Genomic DNA, 18,885 nt, shown 5'->3' on the forward strand with positions numbered 1-18,885 from the left:
TAACTTTACAATGCTCTCTGTGTGATATAATAAGGGTATTCACATCCCTCAGCTACCGTCTAAGGGAATCACTTGAGGCTTAATCCATGTGTGAATCTGCAAATGGATTTTGGGCTTGTACTGTCACCCGTACCAAACCAGGTGTTTACAATTTAAACTCTGCGACCACTCCTGCCTTCAGATTTGGATTTTATTATGTACATGTCTTTTTTTTTTAATTTACAATCACAGGCTGGTGTGTTCCTCCCACGTGGATTTAGTTGATACCTGCTTAGATAGCTGTTTGTTTGAAGACAAGCCTTTAAGACCCCAGACGCTATTTTTTACTGATATCTGGGCACCAACTAGTTTCTTCGCCACACTTTGCTATAGCACCCACATCTTCAGTGATCTCTTCATGAGGGTGAGCATCAACGAGAGCTGTAATTGGGATAACAGTTGTACGAGCCCCTAATAAAATGTTAAAAAAAAAGGGAAAAAAAAAAAGAACTGGTTGTTCTTAGATTGGGGCAAGAATTAAGTACAAGCTCCACATCCATTCATATATCCATGCGTTATATATATGGACCAGATCTACCATATACTTTCTATTTTAATGCCCTCCTTGCTTCATTATAATATGTATTGCTCTGGTAAAGGTGTGGCTCTGCCATTGTAGATGAAAATTATTGAAAGTTTTTTTCTATCACCAACCCCATTGTTTGTATAAATAGTGTCCACTCACTTGAGTTTATTTTGTATACAATTCATGTATTTCAGTTCATAGCTGGCCTTTAGTCCTATAATTCCCTTAACACTTTTAATTCTATACCATTAGCTAAAGTTATGAGACTTATCAGTAGAATTACCATAAATCCTAGGGGGATGATTGATATAGAGAGAAATTTATATCAAGAAAATGACTCATACAGTTGCAGAATAGTCAAGGCCAGGCGGGTTCCAAGTTTTTGGGTCACATCTGAGACTGGAGGTTTATCCTGACTCAGTAGCTTCAGGGACTGACAAACCTAAGACTGGCAGGAAGACTACAGGCTAGGCTGGTGGCTCCAGAAGTGAATGAATCCAAAGTTAGTAAATCAAATGCCAGGAAGCTGATGACTACCAGGACTGGAAGACAATTGACAGGCCATTTGCAAAAGTCTAAAAATGTAGACCCAGAAAAATGCAAGCAAGCTTTTCCACAGCAAGCATTTCTATGGCCACAGTCCATAAAAAATGTCCTCTGAATTGATTAAATCAGGGTTGAAACCTAAGAAAGAATGTTTCGACTCATTGACAATTCATAGCCACCCTGTAGGGGAGAGTACAACTTCCCCTGTGGGTTTCTGAGACTATAGATCTTTGTAGGGGTAGAAAGCCTTATATTTTCCCTTTGGTTGGTTGGTGTTTCAAACTGCTGGCCTTGAGGTTAGCAGCCCAATATACTATGACACCAGGGCATCTAAGGATTTCATTCCTCCCTAGTGTTAGAGGAGAGTCCTTGGCTACCCTGAAAGAGCAAACAAGTGTGTTGTTGTGACGGAGAACGTAGGAAAGGTTTCTTGGGAATGTTCCACTTTCAAATGGTGTGAGAAACCTGTATAGTAACTTTCACAGGACCGTATTTTCCTCTTCCTTGGCTCCTGCAAGACCTAACCTAGTAAGGAGTGTTACCAGTAGAACAACAGTGGCAACATTATCATCTGTTTCCTGGGTAACAGGCATCATTGAAAGACAAGGGGAAGAAATGGGGACAAACTACTCAGTTGAGTAGGCTCTGTAGTAGACATCTATCGTTTCTACCTGGCATTCAGACCTCCTTCGTGTGACCATCGTGGTCACATTTGCTTAGGGCACCTTCCTGCTAGTATGTACTTCCTGCTACTATGATGTGGGCTTCATTCCAAAGCTCCGGAGTTAAATCTCTTGGGGCCATAACTAGCCAGTTCTGATGTTATGTTTGAGCCATCAGGAAGCTGCCTGGTCAGGACGAGGGACAAGGCTGCCTAAGAATGAAGCCAACTTTGGAAAACAATCCAGAGAAAAGAGAACTGGTTCCCAGTAATATAGTTTGAGCCCTGGATCCATGCGTGCTTGAAGCTACATCTTATCTGTAGCCAGCTTTGTCTAAGCCAGCTCATGTTGGATATTCTGTCATTTGCAACTGAATGTGCCCTAACTAACTAGACTAGTACCTTAACTAGAATATTTTTGATAGACTAGTTTCTAATTGTTGTTGTTAGGCCCCAATTTGATAAGATCTGCCCATAGGGATCTCGCAGACTAATCACTATGGGAACAGTCTTTGTCCAGTTCAAGCCTGCAGTTCACAGCCAAGAGCACTGGGCTCCCATCTCTTGTTCCCTCCCTGGGCTTTCCTTTAGATTGGCTTGAGGGGCTTTGCCCCAACCGAAACACAGAGTGGCTCTCCATTTCACCGTGGGGAGGAGGTTTTGTAGCAGTTAAGTCAGCCCCTGCTTTCTCCTCTGCTGCAATTGCCTCTGGCTCTCTCCTCCATAGCTTGCTGAGGACGTTCCCTTCCCTGGGGCTGGGAAAGGGCCTGCCGGGGAGCTCTGCTCTCAGGAGCTGAGACTCACCACTAGTGGCAGCCCTGACAGTGCAGCAGGCGGCTGGCTGGCTCCCTTGCTCTACACTCCAGCACTTTCCGCACCCTCATTGCCCCATTTTCCGAGGAGTCTAATGAAAGCATTCCCTATACAAATTACATTTAAAACTAGAAAAATCTCCTCCAGCCATGATGAAAATGTCCAACAGAAACTACTCAAGTTTATCACCTTTAAAAATTGGGAGCATAAGTGGTTATAAATGCACTCAGTTCGGTGTTACAAAAATTCCAATGTGCTGGTATGCTTACTCAGAGTCCTATTGTATTTCGATTCTGTTTTTCTCTGTATGTTTTCAGTCCCCGCCTACTTTTTAACCTGTGTGAACATCACTAGGGAAATCCAGTGGCACTCACAGGCACCAATTGTGCTTATAGTGAACATTCCATAGATTTTATTCTCTTCTCTGAAAAATGAAATAGATTCTTCCCCCTCTACTTGCACAGGATTGCTTATAATTCTTCTCCCGAGGGCAGAGGAACCAGGGAGAAGGAAGTCTTAAAAAGAAGTAAATATTATGCTAAATGGTAAGAAGTTATACTTGGACTTTGATGCGCTTGGGAGCCCCTTCCTTTAAGTAGACCTACTTATGAATGGACTCTGTTTGACTTTGGGTTAATCACCGTGTATACCGCTCCCTCAGCAAACCCCAGTTAGAAATTAATGATGGGATCTGCCTAGAGCACAGGTAGAAATTCCCAGATAGACACTCAACTGAGCAGCATGCCCTGAGGAATAATCTGAGAAAAGATGCCACTGGAGGATAGAGTACTTGTGTTTAATTTGCTTGTAGCGTAGTCAGTCTGCATATGTCGTTCTTTCTATGCTGTTTGTTGTGTTCAGTGATGTCCTTGGTCCTTGGATGGCAGAGGAAAGGCAGAAATCTTTTAGAGATTCTTCCCCCACACCTGTTATTTGAACACTACTATATTTCAGCAAGGCTAATTCAAATAGAAGGTGTCTCTTTGTATGACAGTATCGTATATGTAATGTGTGAAATTCCTCGAAAGTTTTTCCTTAAAATTTTTTGAAGTTAAAAAAAATTTTTTGAAGTTCTTACATTTATGCAATTGTGTTTTGAATAAAGCTTCAAGACAAAATTTCATTTATTTGTAATTAGAAAAAAATATTTCACAATATATAAAACAATTATTTTCATTGAAACTTCATCCCTGTAATTTTGCTACTGATCTGAATTGGGCGACGCTGGTGAAAGGGTCATTCGAACACGAAAAGGGTTGCGACCCCCAGGTTGAGAACCGCTGCTGTCGGGGGCTAGCACGCGTCACAGCTGACGTGGGTTTTGCGGGGATCTGGCATCTTCATTTTGTCTCCGTGTCTGAGATGGAACCTTGAGGACAGTGGGCTGACCCTTGATTTGGGATCATGACTTCGTTTCTGAAAACTTGCTTCAAACAAGTTGAAGACTTGTTTTAGATTCACAGGTAGAGATAGAAAGCACTCTCACCTTAGCACGCTTGCTTTTTTGTTGGGCTTGTTGCCGGGAAACAAGACTCTCCCCTGTGCAGCAGTGCAGGGCGGAGAACTTGGCTTTTTTCCTCACCGGGAAGAAAGGCCTGGACTTCAGGCACCACTCTGTTGCTCAAACTTGGCAGCTTGCCCTCTCTGTTAACAAGAAAATATTAGGTTCACATCTTCTTATCTGACAGTAGGTTAAATTATTTAATTTGAAATATATGATATTATGAGAAATGTACTTCACAGCATTCTAACAGATGCCGCTAGCGTAGTAGTCTAACGTAGCAAATGCACCAAATGTGCCCGAGCATGTTTTTGACACTGTTTTCATAAGTGATGATATATCCTCATTGAAGCTTACTAAAATTGTGTTTTCTCCTCCAACTGTCATGAAAACATACCAAGCTATGTGATTTGTGTACCCATGATTTAGAAATATAAGATGCATATTCCTTGTGATTTTCCACTCTCGTAGAGTTAGATTTGAAGAAAGGAGATTATATTTCTTGGAGTATAGATCCATTGAGTTAATTCAGTTCCCAGGTGTGTAATTCTTCTTCAAAGAGTTAAAGGCCAACAGTAGATTTAAATTTGAATATTTATAAAAAATATGTTTAAGCTTTCCAGATTTCAGATCACGTGTTCTATCAAGTAATAGATTTATGGTCTCCTGTTTATTTGTTAGTTCAGTGAATCCTTTTAGGAATTAAAAAAATAAGTCTTAAGTGTTTATTTTCATCACTGTAGGTTGAAGGATCCCTGATGTTGTAGTGGATTATATGTTGGACTGCTAACCACAAGATCAGCAGTTCGAGCCCACCAGCTGCTCTATGAGAAAAGATGAGTCTGAGTGTTCCCTTAAAGATGCATAGCCGCAGAAACCCACAGGGGCAGGTCTGCTGGGCCCATAGGCTTATGCTGTGTCAAAATCGACTCCATGTCAGTGAGTCTGGTTTTCGTTGTTGTAGCTCTTCACTTTTGTGTATTACACATTTGCATCTTGTATGAAGGGGTTTCATAAAATTCAATGAAAAATGGAATTAAAGGATACTGGTCATTTTCCATGAGCTTTGTGAAGCTGCCTCATATATCTTAAATGATTTTTTCTTGTAAATGCCAGCACACATTAGAAAAGATTAAAAACAGAATTGTATAACTTATTTATCACACAGCTAATGCATGTAATTACCATCCAGTTCCAGAAATAGGATATTGTCAATGAGACCAGAGCCCCTCTCTTCACATCCGCTGGCCTTTTGACCCCACTCCCATAGTTTATCAGAACTTTGACTTTTACGTCAATCATATTCTTGCTCTTCTTGATGGTTTTGTTTCCTATCTATGCATTTCAGACACTCCGGTTTTGCTTGACCCGGTCTTTTTTTTTTTTTTAATGAAATTGTTCACTTAGGTGTCCTTTGGGGTCCAGCATTTTTTACCCAGTCATGTTTGTAAATGTAGTTGTAATTTCTTTTTGTTATTGTATGAGTTCACGACAAATTACTTGCCCTCATCTTGTTTATGGACTATGGGTTGGTTGGGCCACAATGAATGATGGTGCTGAGAACATCTTTCACATTCCTCTTGATAAACACTGCACATCCTTTTGGTGGGTATATGCCGTATATACTCGAGTATAAGCCAATCCAAATATCAGGCGAGGCACCTAATTTTACCACAAAAATTGCATTAAAAATGTGCTGGACAGATAGGAACTGGAAACGTGGGGAATCCAGGATAGTTGAACCCCTCAGGATCAGTGATGAGAGTGGCAATATTGGGAGGGTGGAGGGAAGGTGAGGGAGTAAGGGGGAACTAATTACAAGGATCTACATATAACCTCCTCCCTGGAGGACAGACAGCAGAGAAGTGGGTGAGGGGAGATGTCGGATGGTGTAAGATATGACAAAATAATAATAATTTATAAATTATCAAGGGTTCATGGTGGAGGGGGAAGTGGGGAGGGAGGGGAAAAATGAGGAGCTGAAACCAAGGGCTCAAATAGAAGGCAAATGTTTTGAGAACGATGATGGCGACATATGTACAAATGTGCTTGACACAATGGATGGATGTGTGGGTTGTGTACGAGCCCCATTTTTTTTAATGTGCTGGGGAAACTCGGCATATACATGAGTATATATGGTACATAGGACTGCAATTGTGGTACCATTTTGTTGTTGTTAGTTGCTCTTGAGTCAATTCCAACTCTGCCAACCCCAGATTTGCAGAGTAGAATAGAGTATATGTATTTTTAACATTTTAAAAAGTGTTATCACTTTATATTCCCAGCAGGGCACTATGAGAATTCTCGTTGCTCCGTGGCAGCCCATCTGTTGGTTGTGTGGTGTTACTTCATGATGTTAGTTCCCATTTAACTATTTAGTAACGGAACGAAGCATCCCTTCACATACTCAGTGACCGAAGTCGCTGGACTAGCACGGGTTTCTCTTTCTGACTGATGTGTGAGTGTTCTCCACATGTTCTGGGCCCGGACTCAGCGTCTGTTGCAGATAACGCCTCACATTTGGTGGTTTGCCTTTTCAACTTCTTAATTTGTGGAATTAGCCAACCTTTTCTTTATGATCGGTCATTTTATGCCCTCTTTAGGATGCCTTCCTGTGATTGACCCTGTCTATTAACATAAAAGCACTTTGTTGTTTTATCTCTTACATTTAGAATTAGACTTGAGTTTTTAGGTATAGGTTGATTTTCATTTATCCCTATGTGGATAACCAATTATCTTATCATTTACTAAAAACATTACCCTTCCCCTACTGCTCTGTAAGTTCCAGATTTGCTGTAAATCACTTGTCCACATATGCATAAATGTATGTGGGCTTTCTGTTTGATTCTGTTACGCTATTTCACATTGCTAAAGAGTTTTTGTAAGTATTTATCAGGTTTAAGACATTCTATCCTATTCTTGTCTCATGAGTGAATGTTAACTTTTATATGCTTTTTTTTTTATAAATTATTTTATTGGAGGCTTTTATAGCTCTTACGACAATCTATACACCAGTTGTATCAAGCGCATTTGTACATATGTTGCCATCATCATTTTCAAAACATTTTCTTTCTACTTGAGCTCCTCTTCTTCCCTCCCTTCCCCACCCTCCCACCCATGAGGGCTCTTGATAAATTATAAATTATTATTATTTTCATATCTTATATTGTTCAATGTCTCCTTTCACCCATGTTTCTTTTGTTTGTCCTCCTGATGGGGGCAAGCTATACTTCAATCATTACAATCTGTTTCCCCTTCCTCCCCCCATCTTCTATACTTTTATTGAGATAAATTGTTCTCATTTTTTCTGTTAATATGGTGAGTACATGCTTGGTTTTTCTAATATTAAATTAACTTTCAGAACACATCCACAAGAGTCAGAAAACAGCCTGAAGTATAGACCACATGAATTTTGAGAACATCTCAAGAGTTCATTCCTTGAGCCCCGATGACCAAAGAACGGAAGTGTATGGAATGACATCAATATCATCATACAGGCAGAAAGAAAAGATTCATTTAAAAGAGAAGACATGAATAAAAGACCAACACAGGTGTCAGAAGAGACGTTGAAGTTTGCTCTTGAACACAGAATACCTGAAGCAATTGGAAGAATTGATGAAGGTAAAGGGCTGAACATAAGAGTCCAACGGGCAGCTCAAGAAGACAAAGTAAATCATTATAATGAAATGTGCAAAGATCTGGAGTTAGAAAACCAGAAAGGGAGGCGTTTACTCTGCATATTTAAAACTGAAAGAGCTGAAGAAAAAAATTAGGCTGTTAAGTTTCAATACAGAGGGATTATATGGGCAAAATATCGAATAATACAGGAAGCATCAAAAGAAGATAGAAAGAATAGCCAGACTCCCTGTACCAAAAATACTTGGTCGGCATATATGCAAATACCTTGAAGAAATGAAGCTCTGAGCCTGGAAAATCAAGACCAAAATCTCAGATAATACCAAGATGGATCAGCATAATATCGTTAACAAAGACAGTGTCCCACATCCTACTTTGGTGAGTAATCCTGCCGTCTTAAAAGCTTGTGAGCAGCCCTCTAAGGTGCAACAATTGGACTCGCCCCATCCTGAGGAAAGAATGGCAGAAATCAAAAAAAGACACATGGAAAAAGTAGTCCAATTGACTAATAGACGTGCAAACATCAGTCTCCACAACCCTGAGACAGGAAGAACTAGATGGTGCCCGGTCACCACTAGCAACTACGTTAGAAGGTCACGTTAGAAGGTCCTAGATAGACTAAGAGAAAAATGTGGAACAGAACTCCAAATCATAAGAAATCAGACTTATTAGTCAGAGAGTGACTGGCAGACACCCCCGGACTATGACCATTAGCCACTTTTCAGGTCTGAAACGGAGCTCTCTCCAGGGTAGAATAATCAACCATTTAAGATCACAAGGGCATCATTTACCCAGAGACAGAGTGTTCGGAAAGAGCGAGTAATTGACACAATAAATACTGGGAGGAAGCCATGGTATATTGAGGGGATTGAAGTGGGTGAGTGGAAACCAAATGTGTACAAATTCTTGAATGTGAATGTTCGCATCTGCTCTGAAATCCCTCACCTGACTCATAGTAAAAAGTTAAAAAAAAATCAGAAACACTTAAATATTAAGACAGAAGATTGACTAAATAAATTTCTGTATATTTTTAAAAAAAAGAAGAAATTCAACCACATATTGCATTGGGCAAATCTGCTGCATAAGACCTTTTTTAAAGTGCTAAGGAGCAAAGATGTGACTTTGAGGTCTGAGGTGCTCCTGTCCCAAGCCATGTTTTTTGTTTGGTTTTTTAATCATTTTATTAACGGCTCTTACAGCTCATATACCAATCCATACATCAGTTGTAGCAATCACATTTGCCATCATTTTCAAAGCATTTTCTTTCTACATGAGCCCTTGGTATCAGATCCTCTCCACCCCACCCCACCCTCCACCTGGCCTCCCCCCAAACCATGTTTTTTTCAGTTGCCTCATAAGCAAGTAACAGCTGGGCAACGAACAAGAATCATTTGAACCCTGGGGTTGGTGAAGAATAATCACAAGGACCGCCAGGTGACCACATGAATCTGCCTTGGAGAAAAGACAGCCGGAATGCGCCTTAGAATCAAGGATGACGAGCCTTCCTCTCACATACTTGGCATATTTATTGGGAGAGACCAGTCCCTGGAAGGGACATTGTGCTTAGACAAGGGAAAAGAAGACCCTCAAACTTTTAAAACGGGGCCAGTTCACTGTCCCTTGCACCGTTGGAAGGCCGGACTATAGTTTTAAAACTATGAACAAATTCCAGTGCACACTGCTCTTTTTTTTTTTTCAGGGGCAGGCCAACAAGGCTTGCTTTTATTGAGTGACTGATCAATAGAACTGCCAAGGCCACTCTGCACGGAGAAGAGAGGGGGAGTTTATTTCTTGGTCTCTTCCTCCTTGGACTGCGTCTTCATGAGCTCTTCTTTCTTGGCTGGAGTCGCTCCTCTCGGCGCTTGTGTCCTCCTTGGCCTTAGACCTGCGGGCCTCACCTGCGCAGCCAGGAGCTTCTTGCGAGCCTGGTCTGCCTTCAGCTTGTGGATGTGTCCATGGGAATCCGCTGGCTCTTAAACACGTTCCCCTGCCCCTTCAGGGACAAGCGGTGATACCTGTGGCGGCCAATCTTCTTGGACTCCCGGGGTCTTCTGAGCAGCCGGCGCAGAATCCTCATCCTCCTCTTCCACGTGACCTTCTCGGGCACGCGAGCATTGGCAGGACCCTTTCGCTTACCTGTGCCCATATGCCTGCCCTTCCGGCGGGCTAGGGTGTGTTTGCGGCATCGGGCCGAGAATGGACGGTCACAGGCTTGCGGATGATAAGGCCCTCTTTGATCAGTTTCCGGATGTGCTGACCGGAGTTGACATTGGAGTTGGCATTGGCATTGGGGTCCAACCAGACTGTCCTCTTGCCGCAGCGGAGGACGCTGAAGGCGAGGCTCGTCTGAAGCCAGAGCATCCTCAGGACTGCGGCCGAGCGCCGAAAGGCACACATATCTTATTTTGAAGTGAAAAAAGAAAACGGGCAAAAACACCCGGCGGGCCGGATAAATGTCCTCGGCGGGCCGCAGTTTGAAGACCCCTGCTCTAGTGGCTGCAACGCTGGGCTCAAACATGAGTGCGGGGATGGCGCCGGACGGGCGGGTTTCCTTCCGTCACACACAGGGCCGCTGTGGGTTGGCGCTGACTCGGTGGCTCTGCACCACATATGGACTCTCCGTTCCTGTTGTCAACCCCACTCAATACTTGAAACATGGGACTGCAGAAAGGCTTGACGTTCAGGTCCCCCAGTGCGACCTCAGGAACAAAATCCTGGCAGTCTGCTTCTGAAAACAAAACCCCTGTGGGGCCCACTTCTAACTCTGACGCATAAGGGGTGTCGGGGAGTTCTGACAGCGGCACGTCGTCCGAGTGGCTAGTTGTGTCGTTGCTCTTAGCTTGGTTAGTTTTTTAATTTGGTTCATTAAGCCAGCGTTCTATGTTTTGTCTGCCCTATCATGTCCTCATCTGGGGGCTTTGCTCCATTTGTAAAGGAAGGTCAGGGTCCACTCTCTGGAAGACTTTAGGTAAGACTAACATTATTTTAGAATTCACTAGCGAAGTCATCTGGACTAAAGTTTTGTTTGGTTTGGGGGGAAATGTTTTGAATTAAAATTTTTAATTTCTTCAGTGATCATAAGTTGGTTCCTATGTTCTCTTCCTCCTGCAGTCTATTTTGATCAGCTATATTTTTGTGGAAATGTGTCTATTTCTTTCAAACTTTAAAAAGTTTTGCGTATGAAAATTTTTCCACCCTTTTCAGTCTCCAGTATCCATAGACTGTGTAGTACTAAGTACCCCCCTCCCCCGACTCCTTATTTGGAAGGGCAGATATTCTTCCAATCTTTTCTCTTCAACTTTTCTGTATCTCTGTGTTTGAAATGTTGGTATATAAATAGCTGATAACTTTATTTTGTTTGATCATGTGTGATAATCTTTTTTCTTTAAAGGCAAGGTTAGGACATTTCACATTTAATGTAATTGGGTTTAAATCTGTATCAGTTCTTTAAGGTCAATAATTCTTTAAACAATAAGTTTTCCCATTCAGAAGATTAGCAGTTTATTAACACCTATGAGTTGATCTTCTCCGATATGTATTTAAGTATGCAGAGATTTATGAAACCTTCTCCTTTCCTATTATTACTCTGGCTGCTATGTAATGAATAGAGAGCCAGGGATTAAAATACACGAAGGACAATATTTCTACTCTGGCACTTTGGGAATTCGCCTTACAACTCTGTTCGTGTGATTTAGCTATTTAATGCCAATATACAAAACATTAACAATGCATCTCTTAATGTATTGCTTTAGCAAAACGGTGTAGAAGTGTTAATTTTAAATTACTTTTTTTTTTTTAATTTCAGGGCTGCGACTCCCAGATGAGCATGTCAGAAATGTCCTGCGGTGAAAGCGCATCCTCCTGTCAGTCCCTGGAGCCCGGCGCAGTTCCGGAAATCCTCGTCGGCCTGCTGTATAACGCCACAACTGGAAGACTATCTGCAGAAGTGATCAAAGGAAGCCACTTCAAACACCTGGCAGCAAACAGACCACCCAGTGAGTGAACCAAAAGAAAATATTTTTTTAAAAATGTTTTTAACCATTCGAATGTTTTCTGCGTTTGTGGGACTTTCAGTAGTAGGACCTTTGGTGCTATCATTGAATGTGAACCAGTCAAAAGGGTACGGGTCAATGAATCGGTGTCAGGTTTTCTCATTCCAAGCAGAAAAATTTGAAATTCAAAATATTCATTGCAATGTGACAGGACTTTTAAGTTTTCACAGTGACTGGGAAAGCAATTGCCCCCGTGGAGCCATTTTATTCAAATGTTACAAAAGTTAGAGGGTTTTTAAATGCCAGTATCATTCCACAATTAGCAACAGCGTTATTTGTTGCAACCAAACACCGGTGCTGTGTGTTTTCTGTCCCCACACAGTACTCCGAACAAATGTGTCGGCTTCTCCCCTTTCCTCCTTTTCTTCATTTGTTTTTCTCCTTTGAGACCATGAACCAGTGCTTCCAGCAGAGATCTCTAAAAGGAGGTATCCCTTGCCTTTGCCAGGGCACAGCAAGGAAGAGCTTGCTACGCCCCCTGGACACAAGGAAGGGAAAGCTGGGCGGAGGGAACGAGGAGTGCGTGGTGGGAGTACACAGTGGTTGTCGCCTGGCATACCTCCAAAACTGATTGTTGACACCAATGAGAAATAAACTGGACAAGGAGCCGCTTATTTGTACTTTTCTACAATCAAAGATGTTAATGCCCTCCAGTGGAAAATTTTAAAGGAACCCTTGATTAATAAAGCCCCTTAAATTTGCATAAAGATTCCTTGAAAATTTGCACACAAAAAAGATTCTTCATAGACTTGTGAAAGGCCGTCTCATAGTCCAGATAGCAAACATTTATTGAAAGAGAGAAAACTGCCTCCACTCCTGAAATAAAATCTCCCTCCTTCTCACCATGCTCAAAATGCCACAGGTAAACAACTCTTTTATTCAACGACAGTGAAAAGTCATAAAAATAGACTTGGATTTTCCCAAGTGGAACTGGGAACCTTCCTTCTTTTTTTCTTTTTTTAATTGGAACCTTACTTCTTAACATCCTTCACAGACTATGACCCCTGTATTGAAAGTCAGAGGGCTAAAATCATATCCATATTTATGTCCTTGGACAGGTACCCTAACTCCTCTGTTTCTTGATGAGCAACGGTAAGGTCATGTCTGACACGGTGATTGTCAGACTCAAATCAGAGAAAGGTGCAGAAAAGAAGGATGGAATTACTATCGCCTCCCCCTCTTATTTCAGAAGGGAGAATTTGGAGGGAGTAAAGAAGCAATTGCTATAATGAACATTTGAAATTTACTTGATCATTCTTATTTATGCACATCTAGAGTGCAAATTCAAGTATATGGGAGGTAACTCAATGCTCAGTATCTGGGCATGAGCACTGTGGAGGGTGGTGGACCTGTGGCACACTCAAGAGTGCATGCCCTGGCCTGGAAGACCTCAGTTTCCCGCCATACAATAGGTAGTGGTATATGAGGGAACAATAAAACTAGTCAGGTATGCCCTCCTTAGAATAATCAACCATTCCTTTGAGATCAAAAGGCCAAGGTTCAGAAGAGTTCGAAAGGGAGGAGGAATGGAAACAGCAAACACAGGGAGAAAGTGGGATGAGTGATGTTTTCATTGTCAGGGGGGAGGGGGGAGGGGGGTGTTGCAATCAAGGAGATGAAACAAAATGTATGTCTGATGGGAAAACTGATCTACTCTGTAAACCTTCACCCAATTCACAGACAAATGTTAAAGAGAGTGACCATGTCCTGCCTTCAGAAATTCAAATGATTGCAAATTGGATATACTGTACCAGGTTAACATTATTTGGGGCCACATTTAGCCACCAGTTCTAACAACTCTAACTTCAGCTGTAGTTTAATTTAAAATTTTAACTGCATGTACTGCCTTTCTGCCCCCACTGCGGCCCCTCTGATGGAAGCACTAGAGAAGAGAAGTAGTAGATAATACACAAGGAAGAATGACTTCCCACAAGAATGGATGCTCTCAACCTAAATGCCCAACAATCTACTGAGTTGTGATAGAGACATTCAAGTGCTTAGCCTCACAACCTAGAGTGTATCTTTCAGGGTAAAGAATAGGCTGCCACAGTAATTTTCATGAATTATTTTGGAATTAAATCTTTAGTGCCAGCTAACTAATGGTTTGTCGGGGAGGTATTGAATGAGTATGTGTGTGTGTGTGTGTGTGTGTGTATGTGTGTGTGTGTGTGTGTGTGTGTGTAACATTTCAAACAACTCTGAGAGTGGAATATTTGAAGAGCACAATCTAAGACAGTGGTGTCAATTTGCCTAAACTGAATGTACTACCTAAGGTTGTGACCCCTTTTTTATTCCTCAAAGCTTTTGGACTATGCTATAGGCTGAATAATCTAGTCTTATCCAAAGAAACAATAGCAATCTTTCAGAGCAAAAATTTTTATATTTATCTTTTATTGTGCATAACTGAATTTGAAATTAAATGGTGAGTAATACAAAGGTGTAAAATACTAAATACTATATGGGTAACCCTAACATTCCAAATAATCATAAAAATAATTGCCCTATAATGACTTTATTCAGTCTTTCACAATCTGCTAGTTTGCATGATCCTTTATTCAATGTGTTTTAGGCCAAAAGGATAGCCTCATCAAGATGTCCCCTTTTTCAAAAAGTGTTTTTTGTTTAAGATTACGAAATGACCTGAAAAATCCTCACTCCATGAAATTTACCCCACAAGCTTTTGGTTAACCCTTCTACCTGAATTAAAATGAAAGGTTTTGTGTTCTTCCACCCCAGTGAAAAATGTTTCCTCTTTAATTCTAACCTTTGACCCTCTCTCACCCAACAATTGACATCTGGTCATTATTTCTTTTACTGCTTTCCACCCCCTGTTGTCAGATGGACTGTTCTGTTGTCTTAAACACTTGATAGGTGGACAGGTTTATATAATCCGAGGTGAGTTCCTGCAGAGACTAATTGGATGTTGTCTTTTCATGCAAAACAAAATGCCCTGGAAACTTGCCAGCAGGGAAGCTGTCCACCATGTGGGTTTCCAAAACAGAAGCAAAGCAAACCAAAAAACTGCACATGTATTATCTGTGGCACTTTCAATAAAACTAACTTAGACGTTATCTCTGATTATGGATGATGGTATTCAGGATATCTGAAAAACATGCAAAACTTTTTTAAAATAAAAGTTTTAATTTTTTTTCCCATTCATTATATTTTAATTCGTAGAACAGAAATAAAGGAGCTCTTTTGTGGAAAAGATGGCAATTTTCTTTAAAATTAATTGACATTTTGAAGTAAGTACACATGATGGATCAACATGCTGAAGATCATTTGCATGAGTCTAAACAACTTGAAAGGCAATCTTTTAAAAAGAAGATTGCTCTCCCAAATAATCAATGAGCGTTTACATTTCACACTGAATACTAAACATCACATCAGTTTTTTTTCTAATCCATGAAAATACACACGATACCATGTTCAAAACCACATTAAATTTTGCCAAAAAAGGAACCCTGTCATATTTATTTTAATTTGCCGAAAAGCACATTAAATGTACTCTTGCATGAAACCAGGAGAAAATTTCCCTTGGTTTGCTAGCCTTTGAGCTCCTGATGTATTTGGCTTCATTGGGGGCCTTCGGTGTTTTTAAAATCAAGTTTTAAAGCCTCATCCATGCAGAGATTTGTTTGACATTTCACCCTAAGCTGTTTGATGTCATCTTTGCACCCTTGTCTTCCTCTTTCCCCTTCACCATTTGCCTTCATCTCTAGTTGTTTGTTTTCTCATTCTCTGGGAACACAGTGGGATGCTTTACAGTGTCGTGGCTATGGAAGCTTGCTAACTGTGTATTAATGCTATGACGTCCCGCTTAGTGATGCTCCATGGGAAGGGGCTGGGGTGGTAGTGGGAGGGAGGTCAAGGATGGGGTGGGATGAGAGGATGGGGGAAGGATTATGAGGTATACCTTTAAATTTTAACTATAATGTAGAAAGAGTTAGGTTAAGATATTAGTACCCCCATCCCCCCAAAATTTTTGTATACATCTGGCTACTTAGCATTCACATTTCTTAAGCCTCCGGTTTAAAATGGAATGGTTGAATTTCCATTTAACTTGGTATACTCTTGGTATAGTTCTTAGCATTCTTAAGCCTCTAGTTCAAAATGGAATGGTTGAATTTCCATTAAACTTGGTATACTCCATATCCTTAAAAAGTGTACATGCTGACTCTTCTAGGGAAGTGTGGCAAGAGACCTGCTTTGAACTTGTTTCAAATGATGTTTCTGGTATGTTGTTTGTTTCGTTTTGTTTTTCCTGTAGATACATATGTTAAGTTAACTCTACTGAATTCCATGGGCCAGGAGATGTCCAAATGCAAGACCTCCCTCCGCAGAGGGCAGCCAAATCCAGTGTACAAGGAAACCTTTGTCTTCCAAGTGGCCCTGTTTCAACTTTCTGATGTGACACTCATTCTCTCTGTGTATAACAAACGCAGCATGAAGAGAAAAGAGATGATAGGCTGGATTTCTCTAGGTCTGAACAGCTCTGGAGAAGAAGAACTCCATCACTGGACTGACATGAAGGAGTCCAAAGGACAGCAAGTCTGTCGGTGGCATGCGCTGTTAGAGTCGTGATGAACAGGAGAACGGCACAGTCTCCATCCACGGCAGCAGCATCTCGGGTTACAACACCACCGTTTTTATCTAGCAACCGTTTCCAGACCCCTCCCTTACAGAATCAGAGTCCACATTCTACAAAATGCTTTTCATTCTGTGGAAAGCACAGCAGTGCTTGCACTCATGCAGAAAAGATATGTCTGATAGAGCTTCCTGGGGAAAAAAAAGAATCAGAAACTTTTATCATCGTTAAATTCATCATCCCCGAGAGATCTAATAACATGCTTTTGAAGTTTAGTTTACTTTCGCAGAAGAGCCTGTAATTTCATTAAAAAATCAAAATTATAAGTGACTAAAAAGATTCATAAGTGTAGTTGTAGCCCTCCTCTAGAACCATTCTCCCCATTCCATAAAACATGTGTTTACTGGCCAGTCCCTGATGTTTATAATCTTCTTTAATACGAGAAAGTAGCCCTCCAGTTCCACATAAGTCGCAAGGATTGCAAGCACCTTGAAAATTGTTTCACGCAAACTATTCCTCCTTCCATCCTCTGAGGTTCAGTGGGGCTCTGCTCGTCATAGTAGCGCCAAGTCTAAGTGCACGCAAGTATTCATTTCCATAAAGAAATTGTTTCCAGTTATCAGTGAAATTCCGTTCTTTATTTGCCTCTGCTATTGCCTGATCCAAAGAGACCAAGTCCCTGCACTGGTCCCTTGGGAGTCTTTCAGACAGGTTGTCCTGTAGAACTATGTAGCTTTCTGTTGAAAGCACTTCCTGTATCCCTGTATTCCAATGTGGGAAGCTAATCCAGCAGGACTTTATGCTTTCTTTCCAGGACTGACTCTTTTAAACTGCGGTGAATTAAAAATGTTTGGGTTTTTTGTTTGTTTGTTTGTTTGTTTGTTTTACAAACTGAAACATACAGCAGCTAAGCTGCTGAAAATCAAAAACGATTCAAGGTGAAGAACATTTTAATGATCTGCTCTGGGTATTTCAGTAACCAACACTGCATCAAGCAGGCAGCATTCAAAAGAAGCGGTTCTCTGTGTAAATCCTCGCTCTTACTTCTGACCCTTGATATTTGTATTAGAAAGACTATCCAGCGCTCAGTTTGAATTAGAGCCACGTGGTCAAGCAGAAGCACCAGCAGCACCAGCTCTGGGCTCACTCTGAAGTTCCTGGGACCTGTGACCAGGGGTTATGACATTTACAGTCCGTTCTTCACTCGGATGTCTTCCTGTGCCTTCCGTGTAAGCTAAAATTTGCTCATACAGCTTGAAAGTTGTATTGGCAAACCTAGGCCTTCGAATTTTTATAAATGTCAAGATTCCGCAGAACAATGTCACGAAGACCCGCAACTTGCTCCGAGTCAGGCAGCAGTTGTATAAGGCGCTCGGGTTTTACTGACCAGGCACCTTCATTGTCTTATATTTAGGAAGGCTGATGAACCAGGACTGTGATAATGGCTTTCTTTTTATTTTTCTTCTGACTTCATTTGAGAGTCTACTTTGTATAAATGAAAGTATCTTCTTTTCTCCTCCTTCCTAGTGAAAGCAGGCAAAAATGTACCACACACCAACGACTGGAAAGGGGTATTGCATTGTTCCCGTCCCAAACAAGCTGTATTGTCCTGAGATAAGGTGTGCTATTATGAAACCAACAAGATCATGCCTAAATATTATCGCTTCAGCTTGGCTGGACTGAACAGCCTTAAAGAGAGATCCCCAAAGACGGTGAGCTCCCATGTGTTTTCATTGTTGCTTGAAGATACGGCAGCTCTGCACAGCTACGCATCCATCCACATACATTTTAAGAAAAATGCAAATGCTGTCTTGGGCAGCATGAAGTTTAAGAATGTATGTAGGGAAGGTACATTACAAGGGAAAATCCTTTATAGTTATACCAACGAGCTTTTTTCCGAATTTTTTTTAATGGTTAGATAATAGAGTTAGCACCTGAATCGAAAGACGGTTTGAAGCACTTTTGGGGTGGGTTGGGTTTGGGTTTTTTTGTCAACAAGATGGGAAAAAATTGGAAGAGATGTAGTTTTGAGAAATTGGATTTAGACATTTGATGCTACAAATATTTTTTTCTGCCTGTAGGACAACTGACTACATTGCTAACAACTGGGATTCTCCTTAATAAAATGAATTGTCAGTCATATTTGTAGCTGTAACAAAGCCTCATCAAACACATTAATCAGACCAGCGTGGTGCTTTCACCTATAGTGAGAAAAAGACGTAATGAGTTGTCATTTATTAAACTACTTTTCTTCCAATTATGCCCGGAAGTCTTGCGTGCTTTGTTACATCCTTAGGGTTTTACCTGGTATACGTATCAAATCCAGTATGGCCTATCACAGTAATCAACAATCAAAGAGAAATCTAGAAAGATGTAGCTACCTCCACCCCAGCTGGCACATTCTCTGTGATTATGAATTAGCTGTGTGCCTGGGTGTATGTGTGTGTCAGTATGCACACACACACACACACGTACACACAGTGAATTTTTTTTTTTAAGACTTTTGAGACCTGGCTTTTTCCC

At 41.1% G+C, this 18,885-nt stretch overlaps 1 protein-coding gene and 1 pseudogene across 2 annotated transcripts in view; one reads left to right on the forward strand and one right to left on the reverse strand.

Annotated features, from left to right (window-relative positions):
• Positions 1-17,226, forward strand: part of SYT14 (synaptotagmin 14) — a 186,611-nt gene extending 169,385 nt beyond the window's left edge. Inside the window, exons 5-7 of one of the 2 annotated variants that reach the window (XM_004699860.2) lie at positions 11,528-11,717; positions 14,613-14,669; positions 16,045-17,226. In XM_004699860.2, coding sequence (XP_004699917.1) covers positions 11,528-11,717; positions 14,613-14,669; positions 16,045-16,358 — 561 coding nt within the window. In that variant the 3' untranslated portion in view covers positions 16,359-17,226. The remainder of the gene's footprint in view (positions 1-11,527; positions 11,718-14,612; positions 14,670-16,044) is intronic. The other variant, XM_004699861.2, reaches the window with a different exon arrangement.
• Positions 9,507-10,083, reverse strand: LOC105978363 (annotated as a pseudogene).
• Positions 17,227-18,885: the final 1,659 nt, after the last annotated feature.

This window comes from Echinops telfairi, unplaced genomic scaffold (assembly GCF_000313985.2).
Source record: "Echinops telfairi isolate 266 unplaced genomic scaffold, ASM31398v2 ScPeMD7_7424;HRSCAF=8462, whole genome shotgun sequence".
Lineage (NCBI taxonomy): Eukaryota > Metazoa > Chordata > Mammalia > Afrosoricida > Tenrecidae > Echinops > Echinops telfairi.